Here is a 21,725-nt window from a genome sequence, read left to right as displayed (position 1 = left end):
GAATTAAAACCAGAAACCAGAGGTGTCTCTGAGAGGGATGCTGAGATTGTGTTCAGGCTCTTCACCATCTGCTACCCTTCATTGAAATGAAAAGAACGTGTTTAAATTACTTGAACGTGTTCATTCACCTCCACCACAGAGGTATACACTTCATTATTCTATTCTTTCACGAAGCAAACAAGAATCTCCTGTTTTTGTTGATGTGCAGCAGGACAGGAAGCTTTTTTAAACTGTTTCTTTCTTGCCTTTGTTAAACGTCTTTCGTATTTGAAAGAGCCTTAAGCATAACGATCCTTTAAAATGTTTCCAATGTGCTAAGAAGACTACAAGATCTCCTCATGTGCTACACCTGCAACGTGGATAAGGTGCAGATTAAATTAAATACATCATTCAACCGTTCCCACCGTGATGAGGCAAGTCGGTGGATCCCAGAGACGATATGAGTGAAAAACAAAGAAGCTGATATGACAGGAAACGAACAAGCAGAGGACAGAGGAGGTGGTTGAAGACAAACATGCACTGGTGTCATCCCACTGGAACGTGTGGAAAGATTCACCCTGAAATGTCCGGTCAGCGATTCTACATGTTGAGAATCCTAAACTAGAGAATCTGGCTTTTGTGTTTCCACCTTCGCTCATCCAGATCTCTTTAGTTCTGACTCAGAAGTTTTATATTTTCCAGAACTTTTGCCTTGTGTCAATAAAAAGGTGGGTGTTTGTAAAAAAAATCAAATAAACTATCACTGGAGAATCTGGGGCTTGTCAACAATCAAAGCCGTGCTTCCCTTTCAAACTGAAACTAGATTTCCGGCTGCATTCATTCAGGTATAAAAACATGCCGCGCTCGGATCTTCTCCCACAATATTTATCTGTTGAACAGTTGTGCCGAGTCCACACACACAAACATGTATTTACTGAGGGATCAGACAACAGTGTGGAAATCTAAAGGCAGCTCTGCAAAGGCACTGATGAAAGAGTCTGAGGGGACAATCATTTCTTTTTTTTACCTCCTTCACGTTTTATGTGAAGATGAAAGAGGAAGATTTGTGTTTGCAGGTTTTTAGTTTGTGATTTTTTTGTTCGGGTAAAGTTCAGGTCTCGAAAATGTAAAATGTAAAAATGTAAAATGACTACAAGGTCCATCTGCACATTTTGTCCTTTTCCAAATTAAAAAAACAACAACCTATGTTCCTCTTGCTAAATCTGAACCTGCCTGATACCTACATGAATTCATTTTAATGTTCCTGACTGGTGGATGATTCTGCATGATATATATATATATATATGTGTGTAAGGATATATATTGCAGTGTTCATTGTTAGTTTGGGGTGGGACTTTTTTGTGTTGTTTGTTTTGTTGTCTGTTTTGTTTTTCTGATGTTTGTACTCATAAAACGGTAAAAAAAACAATAAAAAGAGTATTAAAAAAATAAATAAAATATTAACGCTCCTGACACCAAAACCACTACATCTACATTCCAGGGTGAATTCTCCTTTGGACACGGTTCCTTGGGACGCCACTAGACTCGAGGTGACGGGTGGAGGGATGGGAAAACGAAAGTGTTCATACTCATGTGGAGCTGTCGTGGTGGAGTCTGTGCTCGGGGGGGCTTTGGGGGACTCCTTGCTCGGGCCGTCTACCTGTGACTCCTCCTTACTGCCGTCGGGGGGTGGGACCGACTCGCTCTGGCTCTGTTGGCCGTCGGCGTTAGCGGAGGGCGAGCTGACTGCCTCTGAGGCGGCGGGTGTGGGGTCGGAGGAGGAGGAGGAGGAGGGGGGGGCTTTAGGGGTGTCGCTGAGGTCGACCAGGGGCCCGACGTCAGGCTGGGGGTTCGCTTTAAGAGCGGCTTTGGTCGGGCTGGAGGCGCTGGTGGTGATCGTGGTGCTCTCGCTAGCCGGGCTGCTGTGGGCCGTGCTAAAGCTCTCGGCCACCGAGTTAGTGGCGGTGGCCGGGAGCACGTGTGCCACCGGGGGGGCGGGGTCGGCAGCAGCGGCGGGCCTGTGTGGTGGTGGTGGTGGGGGGGGAGGTCAGGAAGCAGAGAGCCAAGAGAAAAGAAAGAAAAAAGGAGAGCGAGAGAAATAAAAGGGAGTAGAAGGGAGAGTGCACGTCAGAAACAAGGCCGAGTGAGTGAGAAAGAAAAATCTACACAATCAGAAGGTTAGCAACAGAATACTTGTGAGGGGGGGGGTGAACAAAGTAACACAACAGTAAAGTACACAAAGAAGAAAGCAGCACTTTCAGGAGCAGGAGGCTGAAATTAAAAAGGAGCCGGGAGAAGGAGGTGATCGTTGGTTTGATCCGATCTGAACCGGTTGAATTCACTTTGCTCAACTTCCAAGTCAAAGAATCATCATCATGTAAAGTTATTGATTGACTGTAATTATAATATTTGTTGCTTTTTAAGTGAGTTAGAGTCTCAGCCTTAAAGGAAATGATTCAATCTAACTGACCAGTGTCTGTTTTTTGCATTTTGCATTTCATTTATTACTTCACTTTTTATATCTTTTGTCTTTTATATATTTTTATATAGATATGTTTATGTCTAAACAAATGCTATCTTGTATAAATATTAGAAAAAGTGAGAAAATAAGAAGTAAATAGTGAGTAAATATATATTGTTTTTTATTATTAATATTGTTTTTCTTATGTGTGGTGTATTTATTGTGTTTTTATGTTTCTATGTTATTTGTATGCACCAATAACCAGAGCAAATTCCAGGTAGATGTAAACCTACTTGGCAATAAATACCTTCTGATTCTGATTCTGATTGTTTGTGAATAAAAATATGTGAAAACTACTGAACGGATTTCCTCGAAACTTTGTGGAAAGTTGGATCATCGGCCACAAATGACCCCATTACATTTTGGAAAGTTAAAAGGAATAATCTTCCACTTTCTTTTGGAATAATTCATGGATCTTGATGAAAAGAATCAGGCATATATATAGAAGTATTATCTACGAGTTTGTGTAATTTGCTGCAGCTTGTTTGAATTGAAGTGGACTGTTATTCAAAGATATGAAGACCTGAGGCTATTGAATATTAACAGGTATTAATATGTCCTGTATTATAAAGTATAAGCAATGTTATGGTTTAATATATTCCACATCATACACAGAGATGTGATTTGCAAGTCAAATAGAATCAGTACTTTCCGGACTTTACTTCTTTCTAATACTTTTTACATTTGTTCACTAATCTAATGATTTGGTTCTTGCAGTGAGATCTGAGTCTGTGTGAACCCGGTAGAATGTGGGCGTGGTTCTGGTTCCTGTTGGACTCACTCGGGTTCTGTGAGGGGCGTGGTCTCGTTGGGCTCTGTGGGCGCCCCCCCCTCTTGGGTGGGGACGGTTCCTTCCTCCGTCCTCACCTCCACGATCGGCTCCTTGGACTCGTCCTTCCTGTCGGTGGAAATGGAAACTGACGATTAGCGTTCGAGTTCACACGCTCACTTTCTCCTGTTACTGTCAAACGGAGTCAGATCATCACAGAGGAGCACAGACCCCCCCCCACACCCATGTGATATAAACAAATCTATTTAAAGAATCACTGGTGATCAATAGCAACGTTAAACTGATTTGATTTGTTGCAGAAGTAGAAACATGTAAACACACTGATTCTCTCCTTTGACTCGACAAACACTCTCTCATTCTTTCATTCCGGCGTGTGAACATCCTCCACCTGCAGGCTCTGATTGTAGCCCCCCCCCCCCACCACCCCCGGATGGCTCTTCTGTTATCGTCACGCTGCTCTGCGACTCGGCGCTTTCAAGTGATCGCGAGCAGTGGGTGACATGTTTAGATCCGAGGCGAGATATCAACTCGCTGCTCGTCACGGCTCGCTCTCAATAAATCTGTTTCATCCGAGCGGTTCGGTTTAAATATTTATTTTGTTGTGCTGCTGATGACGGACGGACGGCTCCGTGTGTTGAACTGAATTTCTGATCAAACAAAGGCCAAACATGCTGAAGCATCATTTCAACACAAATAGACACTTACAGGGGTAATGTTAAATACAGCGCTGCATATCTTACTGTTCATATTCAACATGTAATATTGCTTCTGCAAATGCAGCGTTTGAAATAACCACAAATCTGGGTCGTATACGAATCATCAGCAACAAACCTCCAACAAACACAACAACCCGACACATGATGCTCTGCTTCTGATAGTAGAAATATAAGAGGACGGGAAGTTTTATCTTACCATGATTTATTTGTGTTATCATGGAAAAAGATTTGCGCCATAAACTAGTTTCATGTAAAAGCAGGAGGGAGCAGTGGGGGGGATAAAAGCTGCTGCAGCTGAACTGTAGATCCACGTTAATATTTCTGCATCAATGTCAGTATCATCAAACTTATCTCCAAGAAATTGTCAAGGGGAAAACTTATTTTTCTCACAACACAAAACCTGGTGAATCATCGTGTCGCCGGTGAAAAATAAATCATCTTTATCTGCTTCCATTGTAGTTCAGCATCTTGGGAAATAGACTTGTTTTGTCCCAAACTCTCAAAGTAAAAGGTAGACGATGTTTTAACTTCTAACTCCCGACAGCTTTTCACTCTATCGTAGGATCAGGAGAATCTCCACAGGGCTTCTAGAGGCTCGGAGCAATCTGTTGTTGGGCGAGAACAGTTCTAACAAACCTCTCACTGTGTCGTATTATGACTTTTCTATTTCTACAAGTTTATTAAATGTAAATTCTGGACGGATGAAGGTAGTTTTCTTTAATCTAACAAATAAAAACGTTCTCATCAGACGCCGCTCTTTCAAATGGCTTATTTCAAATTTTGTATGTATTTTATTTTATTCTTATTATCTGTTCACACTTCCATCAGAAACAGAGGGACACCAGCATTAATTTGAAGTTTCTGTTCATCTGTATTTGCTCAACTTTCCTCTCCACCATCTCCTGAGGGTGAATATTTGTTCTATGCATCATTTGAATTCAGCTTGTGATGATTCTCTCTGGGTCTGTCGCTGTGAGTAATAATGATTTCACTGTCTAGGGAGAAACATGATTTATTGATAATATAAATTATATTAATCACTGCAGCTTTAAACAATCACAATATGTCCTACACACTTATTATTATATTCCTCTTTCTACAAGTTTATTAAATGTAAATTCTGGACTGATGAAGGTAGTTTTCTGTGACTTCCAGCAAACAGGAACAAATCTAACAAATAAAAACGTTCTCATCAGACTCTTTCAAATGTCTTATTTCAATATTTGTATGTATTTTATCATATTCTTATTATCTGTTTACACTTCCATCAGAAACACGGGGACACCAGCATTAATTTGAAGCTTCTGTTCATCTGTATTTGCTCAACTTTCCTCTCCACCATTGCCTGAGAGTGAACATTTGTTCTGTGCATCATTTGAATTCAGCTGTAGATGATTCTCTCTGGGTCTGTCGCTGTGAGTTATGATTTAACTTTGCACGGAGCAACATGATCTATTGATAATATAAATTATATTCATCACTGCATCTTTAAACAATCACAATATGTCCTACACACTTATTATTACATTCCTCTTTCTACAAGTTTATTAAATGTTTATTCTGGACTGATGAAGGGAATTTTCTGTGACTTCCAGCAAACCGGAACAAAACAAATCTAACAAATAAAAACGTGCTCATCAGACAACGCTCTTTCAAATGGCTTATTTAAAGATTTGTAAGTATTTTATTATATTCTTATTATCTGTTTACACTTCCAGCAGAAACAGAGGGACACCAGCATTAATTTGAAGTTTCTCTTCATCTGTATTTGCTCAACTTTGCTCTCCACCATCGCCTGAGAGTGAACATTTGTTCTGTGCATCATTTGAATTCAGCTTGTGATGATTCTCCCTGGGTTTGTCGCTGTGAGTAATGATTTCACTGTCTAGGGACAAACATGATTTATTGATAATATAAATTATATTCATCACTGCATCTTTAAACAATCACAATATGTCCTACACACTTATTATTACATTCCTCTTTCTACAAGTTTATTAAATGTAAATTCTGGACTGATGAAGGGAATTTTCTGTTACTTCCAGCAAACCGGAACAAAACAAATCTAACAAATAAAAACGTGCTCATCAGACAACGCTCTTTCAAATGGCTTATTTAAAGATTTGTAAGTATTTTATTATATTCTTATTATCTGTTTACACTTCCAGCAGAAACAGAGGGACACCAGCATTAATTTGAAGTTTCTCTTCATCTGTATTTGCTCAACTTTGCTCTCCACCATCGCCTGAGAGTGAACATTTGTTCTGTGCATCATTTGAATTCAGCTTGTGATGATTCTCCCTGGGTTTGTCGCTGTGAGTAATGATTTCACTGTCTAGGGACAAACATGATTTATTGATAATATAAATTATATTCATCACTGCATCTTTAAACAATCACAATATGTCCTACACACTTATTATTACATTCCTCTTTCTACAAGTTTATTAAATGTAAATTCTGGACTGATGAAGGGAATTTTCTGTTACTTCCAGCAAACCGGAACAAAACAAATCTAACAAATAAAAACGTGCTCATCAGACAACGCACTTTCAAATGTCTTATTTAAAGATTTGTATGTGTTTTATTATTTTCATATTATCTGTTTACACTTCCAGCAGAAACAGAGGGACACCAGCATTAATTTGAAGTTTCTTTTCATCTGTATTTGCTCCGCTTTGCTCTCCACCATCTCCTGAGAGTGAATATTTGTTCTGAGCATCATTTTAATTCAGTAGAACATGATTCTCTCTGGGTTTGGCAATGTGATTTATAGTTTCACTGTGCACAATTTGATCTATTGATTATGTAAATTATATTAATCACTGCAGCTTTAAACACGTTATGGGAGGGACTTACGTGAAGGCGGCCTTGCCCTCCTCGATGTCCTTGGCCTTGGCTCCGGGTCCGGCCTTCCCACAGAAGTTCACAGCGATGCACATGAGGAGGCCGCACTTGTTGAGGAAGTAGCAGGTGACGTCGACGCCCACCAGCAGCAGGAAGAAGACCACGATGAGGATTCCCACGATGGCTCCGGTGCCGAGGCCCGAGCCGCTGTCCGTGGCGTCTGGAGGACACGGGCGGGGGGGAGGAGGGGGAGGAGGAGACACAAGCAAACCAGGCGAGAAAAGAAGAGAGGAAGTGGGAAAGAGGGTTTAACATGAAGGAGAGGGGGATAGAGAGAAAGTTAGGAGGAGAGAGGGAGGGAGAGAGATGATGAGGAATGCAGTCAAGCTTTTAATAAACTGCTTCAGGTTGTCAGGACCTCAGAGTCACATGGGAACTCATCTTCTAAACACAATAAAACCTTCATATTTCACTTTCATTATCACATTTTTACGTTAATTGTCTCAAGTGGACATGGTCGACACACTCGAGACGTTCCATTTCACACACTATATAAGTTTCTTTAATAAGAGGAGGATGATATTACCACTTTAACGACATACAAACAAGTTTAATTAGATTTAGAACAATAAAATGTAATGCTAATGCGTAGCCCTCTGACCATTAACATGTCTGATATGACAAATATGTCTTCAGTGGTTGGTTTTCGGGAATTTTGCACTGGAGAAAAAAGCCTGAGATTCCCCACAGCAATTTGTCAAAGTCATTGTCTCCTTGAAATTATGGTTATAAACCAGTTTATGACCTTTGTGGTTCGGGTGTTGTTGCAAATGAGTAGTTTATAAAAGTAATTTGTGGGAGACGAGCTGGTTACATCATCTGCAAAGTATGTGACAAACAATATATTCATAGACGCTGGTGGTGAAACTGCTTAGATGGTTAATCAAGTCACTTTTTCAAGATATTTTATGATGATTGATGTATTTCTTGAAAATTAAATGTCAGATTTAACATTCTGAGCTAATTCCCTTATTTGGAAACTTTGCGAAAGTCTTGCAAACTTCCCCTTTCTTACCCATGATGCTTAGAGGCAGATGACTGGAATAAACAGAACAGTTACCCACAAAGACACTTGATTGTTTCTTTGACTTTACCAGATGTCATGTGGCTCATTATCCAGCTTTTCACTTCAGAAAGTTCAAAAAATCAATTTCCCTCTCAGCTGCTCCCAGAAAACATGAAGGTTGAACTGGTTCATCCGAGCAGCTGTTTATCTGCTTTTTTTAATTTCCACTTTGAGGGCAAAGTGCAAATGCAGGTTATTTTCCTCACACATGCATTATTCTACATAAACAAACGCACATTGCAGTTTATCGTCAGGATGGAATAAACAGGATTTGGGCTCCATGGCGGTTTCTGGCTCTGCAGCTTTGCATTTCAAGAAAAGAGTCTTTAGCGTTTATCGCTCGTTCTGGCATTTGATGAGATTATTTATAAATCCAGACTGATAATTGGTTGAAAGATTTCCATCTTGGCGTGTGAGCTGAATAAACAAAAAACACATCTATGGGATGTTTTGGTGACCTGGGTCAGGGTCTGAATTTCTATGAATGGTTCATTACAGTCGATGAGAAACATGTTGACGTCTGATTTGACATCAAATGGAGTCAAAACACAAGCTACTTACCGAAATACTTCAAACAGGAAAGTAGACAATGACTCTCAGAGCTGTATGTGCATTAAAATGTGAACCTGACAAAAATGGTGCGAGAGAATCATCTCAGTAGAAGAAGCAATAAGATGTTTGCAACACGTCTGTGTCAGATTCATTAATGCTCTTTATATACTTAGTTTGTTGTTGTTGCTACTTGCATGAGAAACCATATTACATTAAATTATGATTAATCTTATAAAGGTTATATACCCATAGTCTGTATATGAAGAGGGACACCACCTCCCCCAGGTTAGCAGCTGGGACATGGACCAAACTCAAATGTCAGAGTACACGTCGGTTAGGTTTTTCTAAAAGATGGATTAAATAAATGAGCATAAGCATGTTCATAACTCGGTCGTTTCTGTGTTCCAATGTTAACTTTAACCCCAACCTCAGGTTATTTACATCCCACCATCAATTTTTCATCAGTCCCGTTCATGTGACATATTTACCACCGACATAAAACTCCCCGGACTTTACAAGATGACAAGCAGCGCCTGAACGCACCATTAAACATGTGACTGACACCGACCCACAATCCTCTGGGGCTGTGAGGTGAGCACAGCGAGCACGTAATGTTTTTAAAAACCTCGTGGTTGCAGGATTCCACAATGAACGATAACGATTGTTTCTTGTTTGTGTTTACCTCTTCTTGAACGACAGATTAATTTCTGAAGTGAACACGCAGCAGCCACGGTCAGTCGAGACGTTTCATTTCAATGCATCGGTTTTTTTTGTGCGTTTTTTGTTGCAACGCAGTCCTTCATTTCCCCTGATGGCTGTGATCAGAGCAGCAGGAGGAGTGGGGGGGGGGGGGTCGGGGGGGCAGGCCGGGTGTGTTTATACTCGGGTGACGGAAGTGAAGCAGTCAACACTTGTTTTCTTCCCTCTGCCCGTTGCTTCATTTGCATTTTAACAGGCACAATAAATCATGTGGCGTGTTTCCAGGGCCCTGGGGGGGGGTGGGGGGGGGCTGGGGGGGGTGGGGGGGTGGTTGGTGTCGAGGGTGTTGTCACCGAGTGCTCGCCGAGAGAGAACGCACAAATCTAAGTGTCAGGATGGACTACACAAACATTTCTCTTTACAGGCCTGTCAGGTACTGTACTGAGCACCACCCCAACCCCCCCACCCCCCCCCAGCCCACCTCCCACCCCCCCCCAGTGGAGCGCTGATAACAGGGCGCATGTGATAAGCCTCAATTTCACTGGGAAACCACAACAATCCCAAGGAAAATCAATAAGCGGTGACTGTCCAGGCTGCACAGACGACCTGCCACAGTCAGACAGGAGGGGGGCGAAAGGGGGGGGGTTGATGAAAGAAAGACCTTCATATTGGCAGTTAATTTACATTTCATTAGAACCTTGAGGGATGCGTTCAAACAGCCGCTGTTGACAAAGATGCACGAGATAAAGTAAACGGGTGCAGACTTTCAATTTAACCTCTCAAAATCCACCTGATCCAGTGATGGCTCTATTTGTTTTTTTACTGGACTCATGTTACTCATTTATTTTCATTCTGATTACGTAAATCTGGATTTTAAATATGTTTAATATGTCAGGATGAACTTGAGTGAGAGGTGATGAATCTGCTCATCCGGCTGCAGGAGGAGAGTTAAAGGTGTTTCAGCAAAGAGACGCAAATATAATACCAATGCATTTTGCACTAATCTATACAAACACTCATATTCTCACTGTGTGTTTAAGGTAAAAGTATTTCATGCTAAGTAGAATTATGAAATATGCGCATTGAATTCTTAATCCTAAAAACTGTCTTAATCCTCTACAATCCTATCAGATTAACTCATTTTAGATGATTAACATCTGCAAATCTCACTATTTCAAACTCAATATTCTATGTATTTTCCCACTATTTCTATAATGTTCCTTTTTCTTTGGGCATTGCATTAAATTTCAAATTCAGTAATCCCCATGTGTGCGTCCGAGCTCGACCACAGGGTGGCGCTGCTCCACCAATAAAGTCCTCAGCCTTCAGCTTGTTGTTTTGCTCGAGGAAGCAGGAGTGATGCTGACAGGTGACTCAGGCTCTGACTGATAGAGATCTCTGTAGAGGCTTCATGCAGGAGGAAGTGTGTGTGTGTAGTGTGTGTGTGTGTAGTGTGAGTGTGTGTGTAGTGTAGTGTGTGTGTGTAGGTGTGTAGTGCTGCAGACACTTAAATGAATATTTCAGTTACTAGAGGGAACAGGCATTAAAAACTGATGTGTACACTGGCCTGGAAAATATATATGTACTGCCAACTCATTTTCATAGAGCGTGAGGGGTGAAAAGTGGAAGCATTAAGAAAAATATTTTACTTATAGTTTTTTATGTACATTTATATAATGAATTTAATATGCAGTGAGACGATAGTGAGCCAGAGATGATGACTTGACACTTTTCCTGATTGATTGATGAATTTTGATTCAAGCAGAATTAGAATTTGAAATGTGATCATTTGAAAAACAAGCACAACGTTAAGTTTTCTACAATAATTAGTGAAGTTGTGGAAAATGACAAAGATAAAGGAACCAAGAGAGAGAGAGAGGAGCATTTGTAGATTATAGATCTAAAATAATTTTCTGTTTATATGCAACGCAGGTCTGATGCAAACATTTATACGAAGCTCCTGATTAGTGGAAATGAAAAGCACTTAGTTCTGATCAGCAGCGGCATTACTCCCTGGGCACTGATGAACACCAGGAGGGGGGGGGGGGGTGACAAAGAGCACCTCGGGGGGGTTGTAAACTCGTATTATCTGTGTGGCGGAGCCTAGTGGAGATGGAGCGGCGCTGCCAGGGGTAATAAAGCGAAGGAATACGAGTCTGGCTTTTGATCCCGGGCCCGGGAAATAAGGAAGGTCAGAAGGTCGCGGCTGGGAGATGAGAGCTGCACAGAAGAAACTATCACAAGGGAAAATATATATATATATATATATATATATATAAATATATATCTCGGGGTACTTTATCTTTGTCTGTCTCTTCACTCCCGTATTGGTACACAGGTTATTCTACCTTCAGGTGTGAGAGGTCGGAGTGAGAGAGCGAGTTGCCCGGTGCTTCCACTTCCTGTTCCACGTGCAGAGAGCCTCTCCAGCTTCCTCCACCTCGGCCCCTGAGCTGAAGGGCCCCTCAAAGTTTGCTCATCAGGGACCTCTCACATCTGGTTATTTTGGAAGTGAAGTGCACTTTGCATCCACGCTTCGAATGGGACCTTGTGCGTTTTCTGCTCTTCAAGTAGACAACATCGCTGGTAACTGACAACAAGTTCAACAGAACCACGTTGGATTTCAACACGTCGGTGAAATTCAAGAGCTGCACTCGGAGTAAACATCTCGTAGCTGTGATTCTAAATAAAGTCGTATTAAGTGGTTTAAAAACACATCATGTTTGGTGCTTGGCCTTTAAATCATTCGACAATGTCGATCACATGATGTTTTCATCACTAATAAAAAAGAGAGAAATCATCATCTGTGTGATTTCTGGAAATGTATCAATGCTTTATTGATTTTCTCATATCGAATTGATCATGTCTGAATGAAGGTGACGTGAGGCTGAGCGTTGCCTTCCTATAGCCTCCTTCCTTTAACAGCTTTCACTGAGTAAGAAATAATGTCATACTGCATCCTGCCAGTAGGTGGGCAAGACCACAAGACGAATATGGGTCAGGTTTTTCGGAAGGTCTACTACAAACAATGACTTTTGTTGTTCGTGTTTTGAGGAGTTGTAGTCATGACATATATAATCATCAAATGTTGTTTCTGTTTGTGATAAAACAATAAATACATGGATTTCACACGTTCTTGCATCATGTTAGCTCGTCCGCTAGCTTCGCTCAGGAAGGTTTCACCGAAATGTTGCTGCTCTAATGTTTACTAGCCCCTACTGGTTAGCGGCTGTAACTGCAATTCAGAAGTTTGGTTTTCACATTCAAGCATTACATTTTAGAAGCATGGAAGTAGGACTGGTAACATCTTTAAAGTGTAATATTTGAGAATACTGATTTTAATTCTCAGCACCTCTGATCCTCAATGACTTCCAGCGTTTCTTCGATTTAGAAAATCACCGCTTTCTTTAAAAAAGAATAAAGGATCTTGACTTGAATTTAGATTTCACTTTTAAAAGGAATTGTTCACGTGCTGCAGAATTGCGAAGCCTCTTCTCGATTCCTCGACTCTGTTCACCATTTGCTGGTTTTTCCCTCAGAATGCAACTTGCATCTTCTTCAGTTCGGCCTGTAGCCAGGATTCTAACCTTCTAACCAGCGTCTGGGTTTGACACGTGTGATCGGGGGTGTGATGCAACACTGAATGCAGAATAGAGACACTGTGCAGAGGAAAGACAGAGGCTAAACTTTCCCTTCAAGAGTCCGTGCAGTGAAACAGCTCAAAGCTCCAGGAAGCCATTACGTTCATGAAAAAAAGAAAGACATTTTATTTCAACCCTACAATGGTTACATGGAAATACACTGATATGTACTTACAAAAATGTCTCAGAGAATTAAAATAAACTTCACATAATTGAAAATGAGTTATTTTTTAAATGTTTTTAAACAGCTGTTGCACGTCAGCGTTGTTTTTTTTTGTTTTTAGACATTTCTCTGCTTCCAGGTAAAAAGAGAAAACAATGAACCGTCAAAATAACAGCGGATTTCTTGCGTTTTATCTCAGTGTGAAAAGACTTTGTACACGGTCACAAAAACATGATTAGTTTCTCCGCACAACCCTCGGACCTCTCTCTTCTGACAAGGCGGTTACATAACAACGTGTTGGAACGTGAGCATAATGTGTAATATTGACAAGTAATAAAGTCTCCTGAAAAAAACGAGTACTCTGACCATAATCAATACTACATTTCTCTGCAAATATGTTTCCCTCTCTGCATCTTTGTCCAGCAGGATTTCTCAAGCTTGTATCCCCCCTCCCTCCCTCCTCCCCATAAAACACAAAAAACATAATCAAACAGAAATTAGGCACGGCATTTGCACTCAACGCTTGAGTTACCACATTCATAATGCTCGACTGGGGGAAGTTGGAAGCAGCTGCAGAAGCACATTCATCATGAACGCCGGGTCATGCCTCGTGTCGGCTCTCATGCTCTTGTCATGCTCGTGTGGCGTCCGTGACATGAGATCAGAATGGCGTGTCTGTTTGTTAGGCAATAAATTCCAAAATAAAAGTCTCTTTGCGATTGCCGTTCCTGGTTAGGACACCGTGGACACGTGATTAAAACGGTGTCGGGTTAATTATTTTTGATTTGAATCTCCGCTCCCCTTGAGATCACGTTAAGGCATTATGAATGTGCTAACTGTATCTAAAACAAAGCAGCAACACTCTGTCACACTGTATCTCAGAGGAAGCACCCATGTCCGTCGTGTGACGACGACAAAACCCTCGACAACGTGTTCCTCTCTGGATCTATTCATTGTGTAGACATGAAAAAAAACAAAATTATATGAAAACTAATATTAACAGAGTCTAAACCCCCAGAAGTCGAGAATAATGCAAGTACTGAGCACCCTGTAATAACATCATGAAACCAATATTGCGACTCTTTTTATCCAAGGACGCTGGAAGGAGGGGTGCTGAGGCCCCTACAGGCCAGGGGCTGTAACTACAAGGCAAAACCTTTAACGACACAAATCAATAAGAGATTTCTATTTTGACGGTTGCACAGTAGTAGGCCTAACAATTTTAATTTAATGTTTTCATCTGTACCGTTGTGGTAATTAATCAAGCAGTGGTTGACCTGTTAAGGTTAAAAACGTAAATGGTTATTGTCTCTGGGAGCTTGACTTCCAGATGTTGCACCAATTGCTTCTGGGTGTCCCCTTTAGAAAAAAATCATGGTATGTCATTTTATTTATAATATTATATTTCAGAACAGATAACGTTATGTGAGCTGAGAGGATCACAGATTTCAGTGGCCGCCTGTCGTCTTGTAAAATCTCCTAAAACTGGTATAAAATGTTTCGGGCCATTCAAATTAATAGTGAAAATCCATGAATGCATTATATAGACTTTCTCTCAGCAGCCTCAACTCTGAGTCCCCTCCAGCGTCCCTGTCTCCATCGTTTTTTAATCTTGCGTGTGGCTGCACAAGGGTCAAAAGGCATAGAAAGCAAAGGGGTCCGGGCCCAAAGATTTCACCGGCTCAGACTATCCTCTCTCTCCTTGAACAGAACCAGTTTATGAGAGCCAGTGCACAGTGAGCATGGACAGCAGGAGAGCTGCCAGACTGGACGTCACACACTGGCAGCCGAGGGTAGCTGAGGTCATCGATCAACAACACACACGTACATACATTTGTTGAGTGACAGGCACATCAATAAGGTGTGGAAAGAAAAACCAAAATAATACCAAAGGCACAAACAGAGAAAGAAAAATCGTGTGTATGACAATGTCATGGTCCACAGGTGCCCAAGAAGATCACACATGAAGACAGGAAGAGGACGAGGAGGAAAGAGGAAGCAGGAGAAAAGAGGGGAAAGAGGGAGAGAGATAGAAAAATAGGTCAGAAACACAGAAATACAAGTCTGAAAAGGCTTCTAGAGACTCAACCGAGGGATACGAAAACACAGGAAATCCAAGTTAGAGGATCAAAGCAAAAAAGAAAGTCGTAGCATGTTAGTAGCACGGCGGATGACACACGGTGCGATGGCAGGCATGGGTGGGAGGTCACAGAAATGAAGGTAATGGGGGATGACAGGAGAAAGGAGGAGGTTTCTTCCGACACACAACCTGGTTGAACGTTTAATGTGAACAAGGTAGAGCTCAGAATCAGTCATGGTCACCAGGCAGAGTTAAGAGAGAGATGACAACCTGGATGCAGGAGCACATCCACACGAGTCAAGCTATTCTCTCTGGCTTGTAATGACCAGTGGTGTAATGAAAGGTCGATGCAAGAGCGTGACTACTCTGCCACCGACGTGTAAACCTGATGCAAAGGCCTCATTAACTCTCCCACCGGCTCATTACTGTGGACACAGTCAGACGTTTAAGATTTTGTTATGTGAGTTTTTTCTTGGAAGCTGGAGCCAAAGCCTGAAATACCGAATTGTACACAAAATGTATAATTTTAATTTCCAATTAGCAGCTCCCCAATAAGCCTGTTACTCGACCTGCTGTGCAGACGCAGGAGCATCACAGAGACGTGTTCATATAAAGAGGAATTAGATGTTTTATTTGTAAAATACTTTCTGCAACTTTGCAGACGCACTCATCAGAGACGTTTCCTCATTACGCTTATCAAACAGTAATCTGAGCGTCATTATGTTTCTATCAAAACACACTCGATGTTCGCAAAACGCCGGAATATAAATGACCTTTCCTAGGAAAACGAGGTTGAGGAAACAAGAAATTGGATAAAAAGACACATGTTGAATAAAGATCAAGTCCAAAGAGTGAGGCAGCAGTTTTGTGGAAACTATTATTTTCGATTTCATTTGTAGTAGAACCAATATTCCCAGTGGAGACACTTCTTCAGCTGCTGGTACACCACTGGTCATGACAGGGAGAACGCAAAACCATGCAAAACCACACAGCCAAAACAGAAGCTGGTTATGGGGGGGGTCAAGTCAATGACATGGATGATGATCTCATGTTATTTCGAAAAAACTGCAGAAGTTAATGTTTTTTCAGTCGTTTTAATCCAACGTCAACCGTAGCTGGGGAGATTTGGATGGATCAGTTCTCGACACCTGCCACGCGTCTGTGTCACGTAACTTAAAGCAACACTATGCAACAATTTCACCTTAAATTAGGTTTATTTCACATTTTTCTTGCACTATTGCTGAGCTTGTACAATTTGACTGATAGCTGCAGCTTCAATTGTCAGAATCAGCTCCAGACAGTTGAAGAGTTGAACTGTAAAGCAGTTAAAAAGACTCCTAAGTCATTAAAAACCAGAGTTAATCTCCAATATTCAGCTGGAGACTTTTTAAAATATGAAGAGTTCTAATAAGAGTTTGCTGGATTTGTTCCCTTCGGGTTCAGGAAGCCGGGGATTATGGGTAATATCTGCCGTTCAGTGAGTGCAGCTCTGCAGTCAGAGAGTTACATGGTGTTGCTTTATCACTGTTTTCAGAGACTCTCAAATGCTTTCAATTCACTTTGATCGATATGTTTCTGTCGAGTTCTGCTGCCCGAGCAAGTATTTGGAAAAATGAAAAAAGAGGAAAAACAAGCAGACGGATTGAAACTCAACCTCGAATCAACGCTGCATTCACAACGTGCGTCACTGAGCCAATTTGGCGGATTGGAGCCGGTATAATTGTTTACAACGGAGCAGCTGTTTTCGGCCGACGTTACCGAAAACAGCTGTGGAACCTCAAATCAGATGCAGATGTTGGAGCTAAAAATAAACCTCAGCAATTTCCCAGGTGCATCGAAGGGAGGAGAAAAACAAACGGCAGCAACTTGGTAGAAATGTCTACTGAATCAAAAAAACACTAAATGAAAGTGTTTATGGGAATCAAAGGAGGACGGACTTGGACAAAGCTCATGTGAACTTCAGCTCTGGTTGAATTATGAGTGATCCAAACCTCCCACTGCTATGTGGCTGTGGTCCAGCAAGCGAAAACAGAAAATAACTGGTTTCTTTATGTGCCATGCACTGGCAGCCGAGGCCTTTTTTAAGGGTCTCCAGTAAACAACAGACAAAATTAATCCAGCTGGAAGTGGCTCCATGCAGAGAGAGTCCGGGCTGCGTCCCCACCGAACCAGACCACACACACACACACACAGACACACACACACACACACACACACACACACTCACACAGTGCATGTTGTGGTCGGTCAGACCCCTGAACCGTGAGACCCCAATAAAGGGCGGTGGAAGAGAAAGATAGAGGCAGAGATGATAGAAATAAAAAACAACGAAAGAAAACAATGAGTGAGACAAACAGGGAGTTAGAAAAATACTATTTGTAAAGTTAATGCTTTTTCTCCACTAGACTTTTATATGAATACTAAATCTGCCTATTTACTATAAAATAAGTTTAAATTTTGAAAAATGTTAATGATAAAATCCTGATTAAACTATCTGTTTCATTACATTTTCAGGAAAATGTTTAGTGACGTTACAAATCAACTGGAGAAGTAGGGGTCACAACTTTTTCTTCTGTGGAGTCGCCCTCTAACGGTCATTTGTGAGAATACATCTTTCAGGCATTGGCTTCACTTTCCAGAGCCAGAAGCTGAAGATGTTTTTCTACATTTTTCTCTTATTGTCAACAGAAAGTCAGATTGTGTTTGTCTGGTTCTCCTGTGGCGTCTCTGTGGCTCTTATCCCCAAACCGCTCCGGTTGTAAATATTTCAACAAGTAAAACACATGTACTTTCCTTTTTTAAAAAGGCGACAACTAATCTGTGGCAAACAGCTGGGCGCTGCAGTGTTTAGCATGAATTATTCAAACAGGAGTAAAGAGAGCTGGTTTTTTGTTGAGGAGTATTTCCAGCCGCAGATTAGTTTTGGGATTTAGGGTTATTATCATGCTATTGTGAGAATTACCAGCTTCATTTATTTTCCTGTCGTTTTCCTCAGTTATTGTAAGTGCAGTTAGTTTATTCTAGGGTTTCCGTGTGCTGGAAACACACATGTGATGTTCTTGTTGAGCAGATGAGCTTTTCTGAAATGTCTAATTTATAAAACTTTTATCCGACACATGCAGACATGAAATCTGTGCTTTTCTCAGGCATCTGCAACTGTTCATGGTCTTTAGATGAAGTATTATGGGTGCTATGTTTTAAAGACGTAAGATGAAGTAAACAAAATGTTATTCCACTTGTATTAAATAATAATTCATCCATATTTGTTGTGTCTGACATTCAGGAGACTTAGTTTATGTATTTAAGTAATTTCACAGATTCTTTTATGTTCGCTTGATTTGAAAGGAAACACGGTTGAAAGCAATTGAGATCTCGTTTGTGCAGAAAGGAAACTGAAGGTGAGGATTGAAGAGAGGTGAACACTTTATATATTAAAGCACATTGTTCATTATTACACTTCCTGCCAGGTGCTGGAGAATAAAAGCCCAAGTGGTTCTGTTTTGATTTCATTTCATTACCAGTACTCTATTCTAAACTAAAAGAAAATTAAACCTCTTGAGTGCTCCATTAATAAAGGAGACACTTGTACCGACTTTGTTCTTGTACCACTGAGTGGGAATAGAGGATCTCAATAGACCTCCGATGTTTTGTGCAAGACGTAACTCTTCACTGAAGAAGACGAGGTGTTGATTGGACTGAGTGTGAAGTGTGGAGACGAGGCTACAAGAGAATAAAGAACCTGTTTGGGTTAATAAGTTTAAAACTAGCAGTGAATTAGTTATGAGCAAGACCTCACTTTAGAATATATTCTGAGTTATAAAGATTTTATTTTGAGTTATTTGGACATTATTTAAAGTAGTTGTTTTGACTTTTGTTGTTGAAAAATATATATCTATTAAGTGTATTCAAGGATTCTACATTATAAGGCCCATACAAAGTAGTATGGTTTTCCAATATATATGAAAAATGTATAATTCATATGCAACGGTTTGCAAACTGACTATCAATAACAAGTTATTAGGAGGTTATTCTCTGATTTAATGTCCTAGTGGTTGAAGAATATAGTTGTGCAGAATATAACATTAATAAGCAACTAGTTCATGGCGAAAAACATAATAAAAAGTGTTACAGAGGAAGAGACAGGATGAGACAGAGAGAAAACCCTATTTCTTCATGGAAGATAAAACCTCTTCCATGGGTCTGGACTGGTTCGACGGGGGGGCAGCCCAAGTTAAAACATGCTCCTCACACACAGCAACAGAACCAAGACGCACCGTGACCACCGGAGTAGTGTTTGGTGTCAACTGGACAAAATGCTCCGGGTCTGACTGGTTTCTGCTCTGACTGGTTTCTGCTCTGACTGGTTTCTGCTCTGACTGGAACTGGACCAGTGGAAACCTTTCATAAGGAGTTTCATAAGGATTCTATAGTTATATTTTTACAGTCCTGGGGAGGTGCATCATGTCTTTCCACTCAGTTTCCCACTGCACAGTCCAGTAAGAGCAGAGCACCTGTCCCACACACCAGAGACAGACGACTCATGTCAGACCCTGGAGCTGGTAATCTGTGAATTATCCCCCAGTTCAAGCCTCTCTGGTCACGGTGGGAGTCTGTGTTCCCTGTGGCTGATGTCTGTGGATGCTCAGGGTGGGATTCTGCGAGTGTGTACCTGGGACGGTGGTGGGCTCCGTGGAGGTTCTGTAGGCCAGGGTGGCCGGGCTGGACTTGCCCTGCTGGTTCTCCGCCACCACGTGCACCTCGTACTCGGTGTTCCAGTCCAGGCCGCTCAGCACCACGTACTCGCTGCCGTTAGGGAGGCGGATCTCGGGCTTCCAGTCGGACGCTTGCTTCTGAGGGAAGGGACGGACGGGGGGGGGGAAACGTTAAATCTTGGTCACAGAGTGAGATTGGGGTCATTCAAACAGAAGCAGGGTAATATTTCAAGAGTGACCCCATTTTTCAAGCTGTTTTTCCCAAGATAAAAGAGGCGAGACGTTAACCGAACATACGACATAGTTTACAGAGTGATTTAAAGTTCCTCGTGTTTCACCAGAGAGTTTGTAGCTTCTGTCTATGAGAAGTAAAAAAACTATGTAATGTTTATAGAAGACACCAGTTTTCTAGTAACTAATATAAATATGAGTAACTTTGACTAGTCGTGCAATAATCTACGATACCATATTAGGGTTAGATATGGTTAACGTTGGTAAAATCTTAATCTAGGAAACTATTTTGGGGGTAAACACAACTTCACTGTTTCATATGAAGGAATTGAAGTATCTCAAGCATCTAAGGGAATGTACATTTCATTAGACTAGAGGATTGATATCCATGTGATTTAAATCATTTGCATTTTCTGCAACCCCCAACAACTCCAGAGCTGAAATCCACATTACAGTATTTCTAGAAACACAACATGACAACAATGTGAGAAACTTCCTAAAAAACAAGTCGTTAAAAGCTGCACATTGTTTCCATGCCGAGGTTCACTGGGGACAAAGCGTTTCCCCCGACAGAAACGAGGTTTGTGCGTTTCTGTGTGTAATCGGACACAGTTTGTGTGTATTCACTGGTTTGGAGCCAGTGTGTAATCGTGACTCGCCGGTTGGTCTGTTGACACTAATCCTCTCTGTTGACAACGTCCCCGGTGAAAACTATTCCTTCCAAATTGGTACGAGAGGAAAAAAGCAAAGCAAAAACTTTACTGTTGTTCAGAAGTAAGAGTCAGTTGTAGAGGGAAGTGAAATCCATGCAAGGTGCCTTAATGTGCTCTGGAGTTGTTGACAGCTGCTTTTATGACCCACGTTGCTTTTATAAAAAAATGGTAAGAACAAAATAACATTGCAAAGTGGAACCAGGTGACCTCCTGGCCGGGGATACTCACAGCCTTGTATCTGACCAGGTAATGCTTGATGGGCAAACCGCCGTCGTCCTGTTTGATCCAGTTGACCTTCAGGGAATTGCCCCTGTTCTGGACCTTGACCTCTAGTATGGGAGCACTGGGTTCCCCTACACAGGACAAAACCAAGAAGTCAGAGTGAGAAGACATTAAAGCAGATGTTGCAACACGACGAACCCCTGACCTGTCCAACCTTCCTTCTGTGTCGTCAGGACCCACTAAAACCCTTTTTTCCCAGATCTGTACCAAGCAGAGCCGGCGGAGGACGGAGCAGATGTGGAGGTTGCTTCACTCACCGTGTGATACAAGAGTTTTCTGAGCCTCCATGTGGTTCTAACGAAACCATTAAGGGATAAGAACACAAGCGTCTCAAATCCACAGCCGAGCGTCGTCTCCAGCTCAGCGCGTGCGACCACATGTTGACTGATCGCACTCCCCGTGATAATATAGAATAATAATAATATACCAGTTCATGTTCTCGTTGAGTAACAGCATGTTTATGGGATGAATATCTCCACATTTGGCTTTTTAAAGCGATTTTCCACCCACATCTGTCTTTGGATCATCAATCTCTCGCCACCTGCAGGGTTGAGCGGTGGCTGGAACAGGTTTAGAGTTTCAAGGACGAGAGATGAGAGTCGTGCGTTCGGCTTCAAATATAAATGTTTGCAAAAGTTTGAAGAAAGAAATGGACGCCGGAGAAGCTGCGAAA

General features: G+C 41.5%; 1 protein-coding gene across 1 annotated transcript in view; it reads right to left on the bottom strand.

Annotated features, from left to right (window-relative positions):
• The window catches only part of ncam1a (neural cell adhesion molecule 1a), a 75,976-nt gene that overhangs the window by 4,081 nt on the left and 50,170 nt on the right, over positions 1-21,725 (bottom strand). Inside the window, exons 17-21 of the mRNA XM_061086323.1 lie at positions 20,999-21,123; positions 19,784-19,964; positions 6,866-7,073; positions 3,282-3,398; positions 1,569-1,997 (exon numbers count right to left, since the gene is read on the bottom strand). Coding sequence (XP_060942306.1) covers positions 1,569-1,997; positions 3,282-3,398; positions 6,866-7,073; positions 19,784-19,964; positions 20,999-21,123 — 1,060 coding nt within the window. The remainder of the gene's footprint in view (positions 1-1,568; positions 1,998-3,281; positions 3,399-6,865; positions 7,074-19,783; positions 19,965-20,998; positions 21,124-21,725) is intronic.

Source organism: Limanda limanda, chromosome 14 (assembly GCF_963576545.1).
Source record: "Limanda limanda chromosome 14, fLimLim1.1, whole genome shotgun sequence".
Lineage (NCBI taxonomy): Eukaryota > Metazoa > Chordata > Actinopteri > Pleuronectiformes > Pleuronectidae > Limanda > Limanda limanda.
Note: the sequence above shows the minus strand (reverse complement) of the source record. Positions and strands in the feature narration are given on the sequence as shown.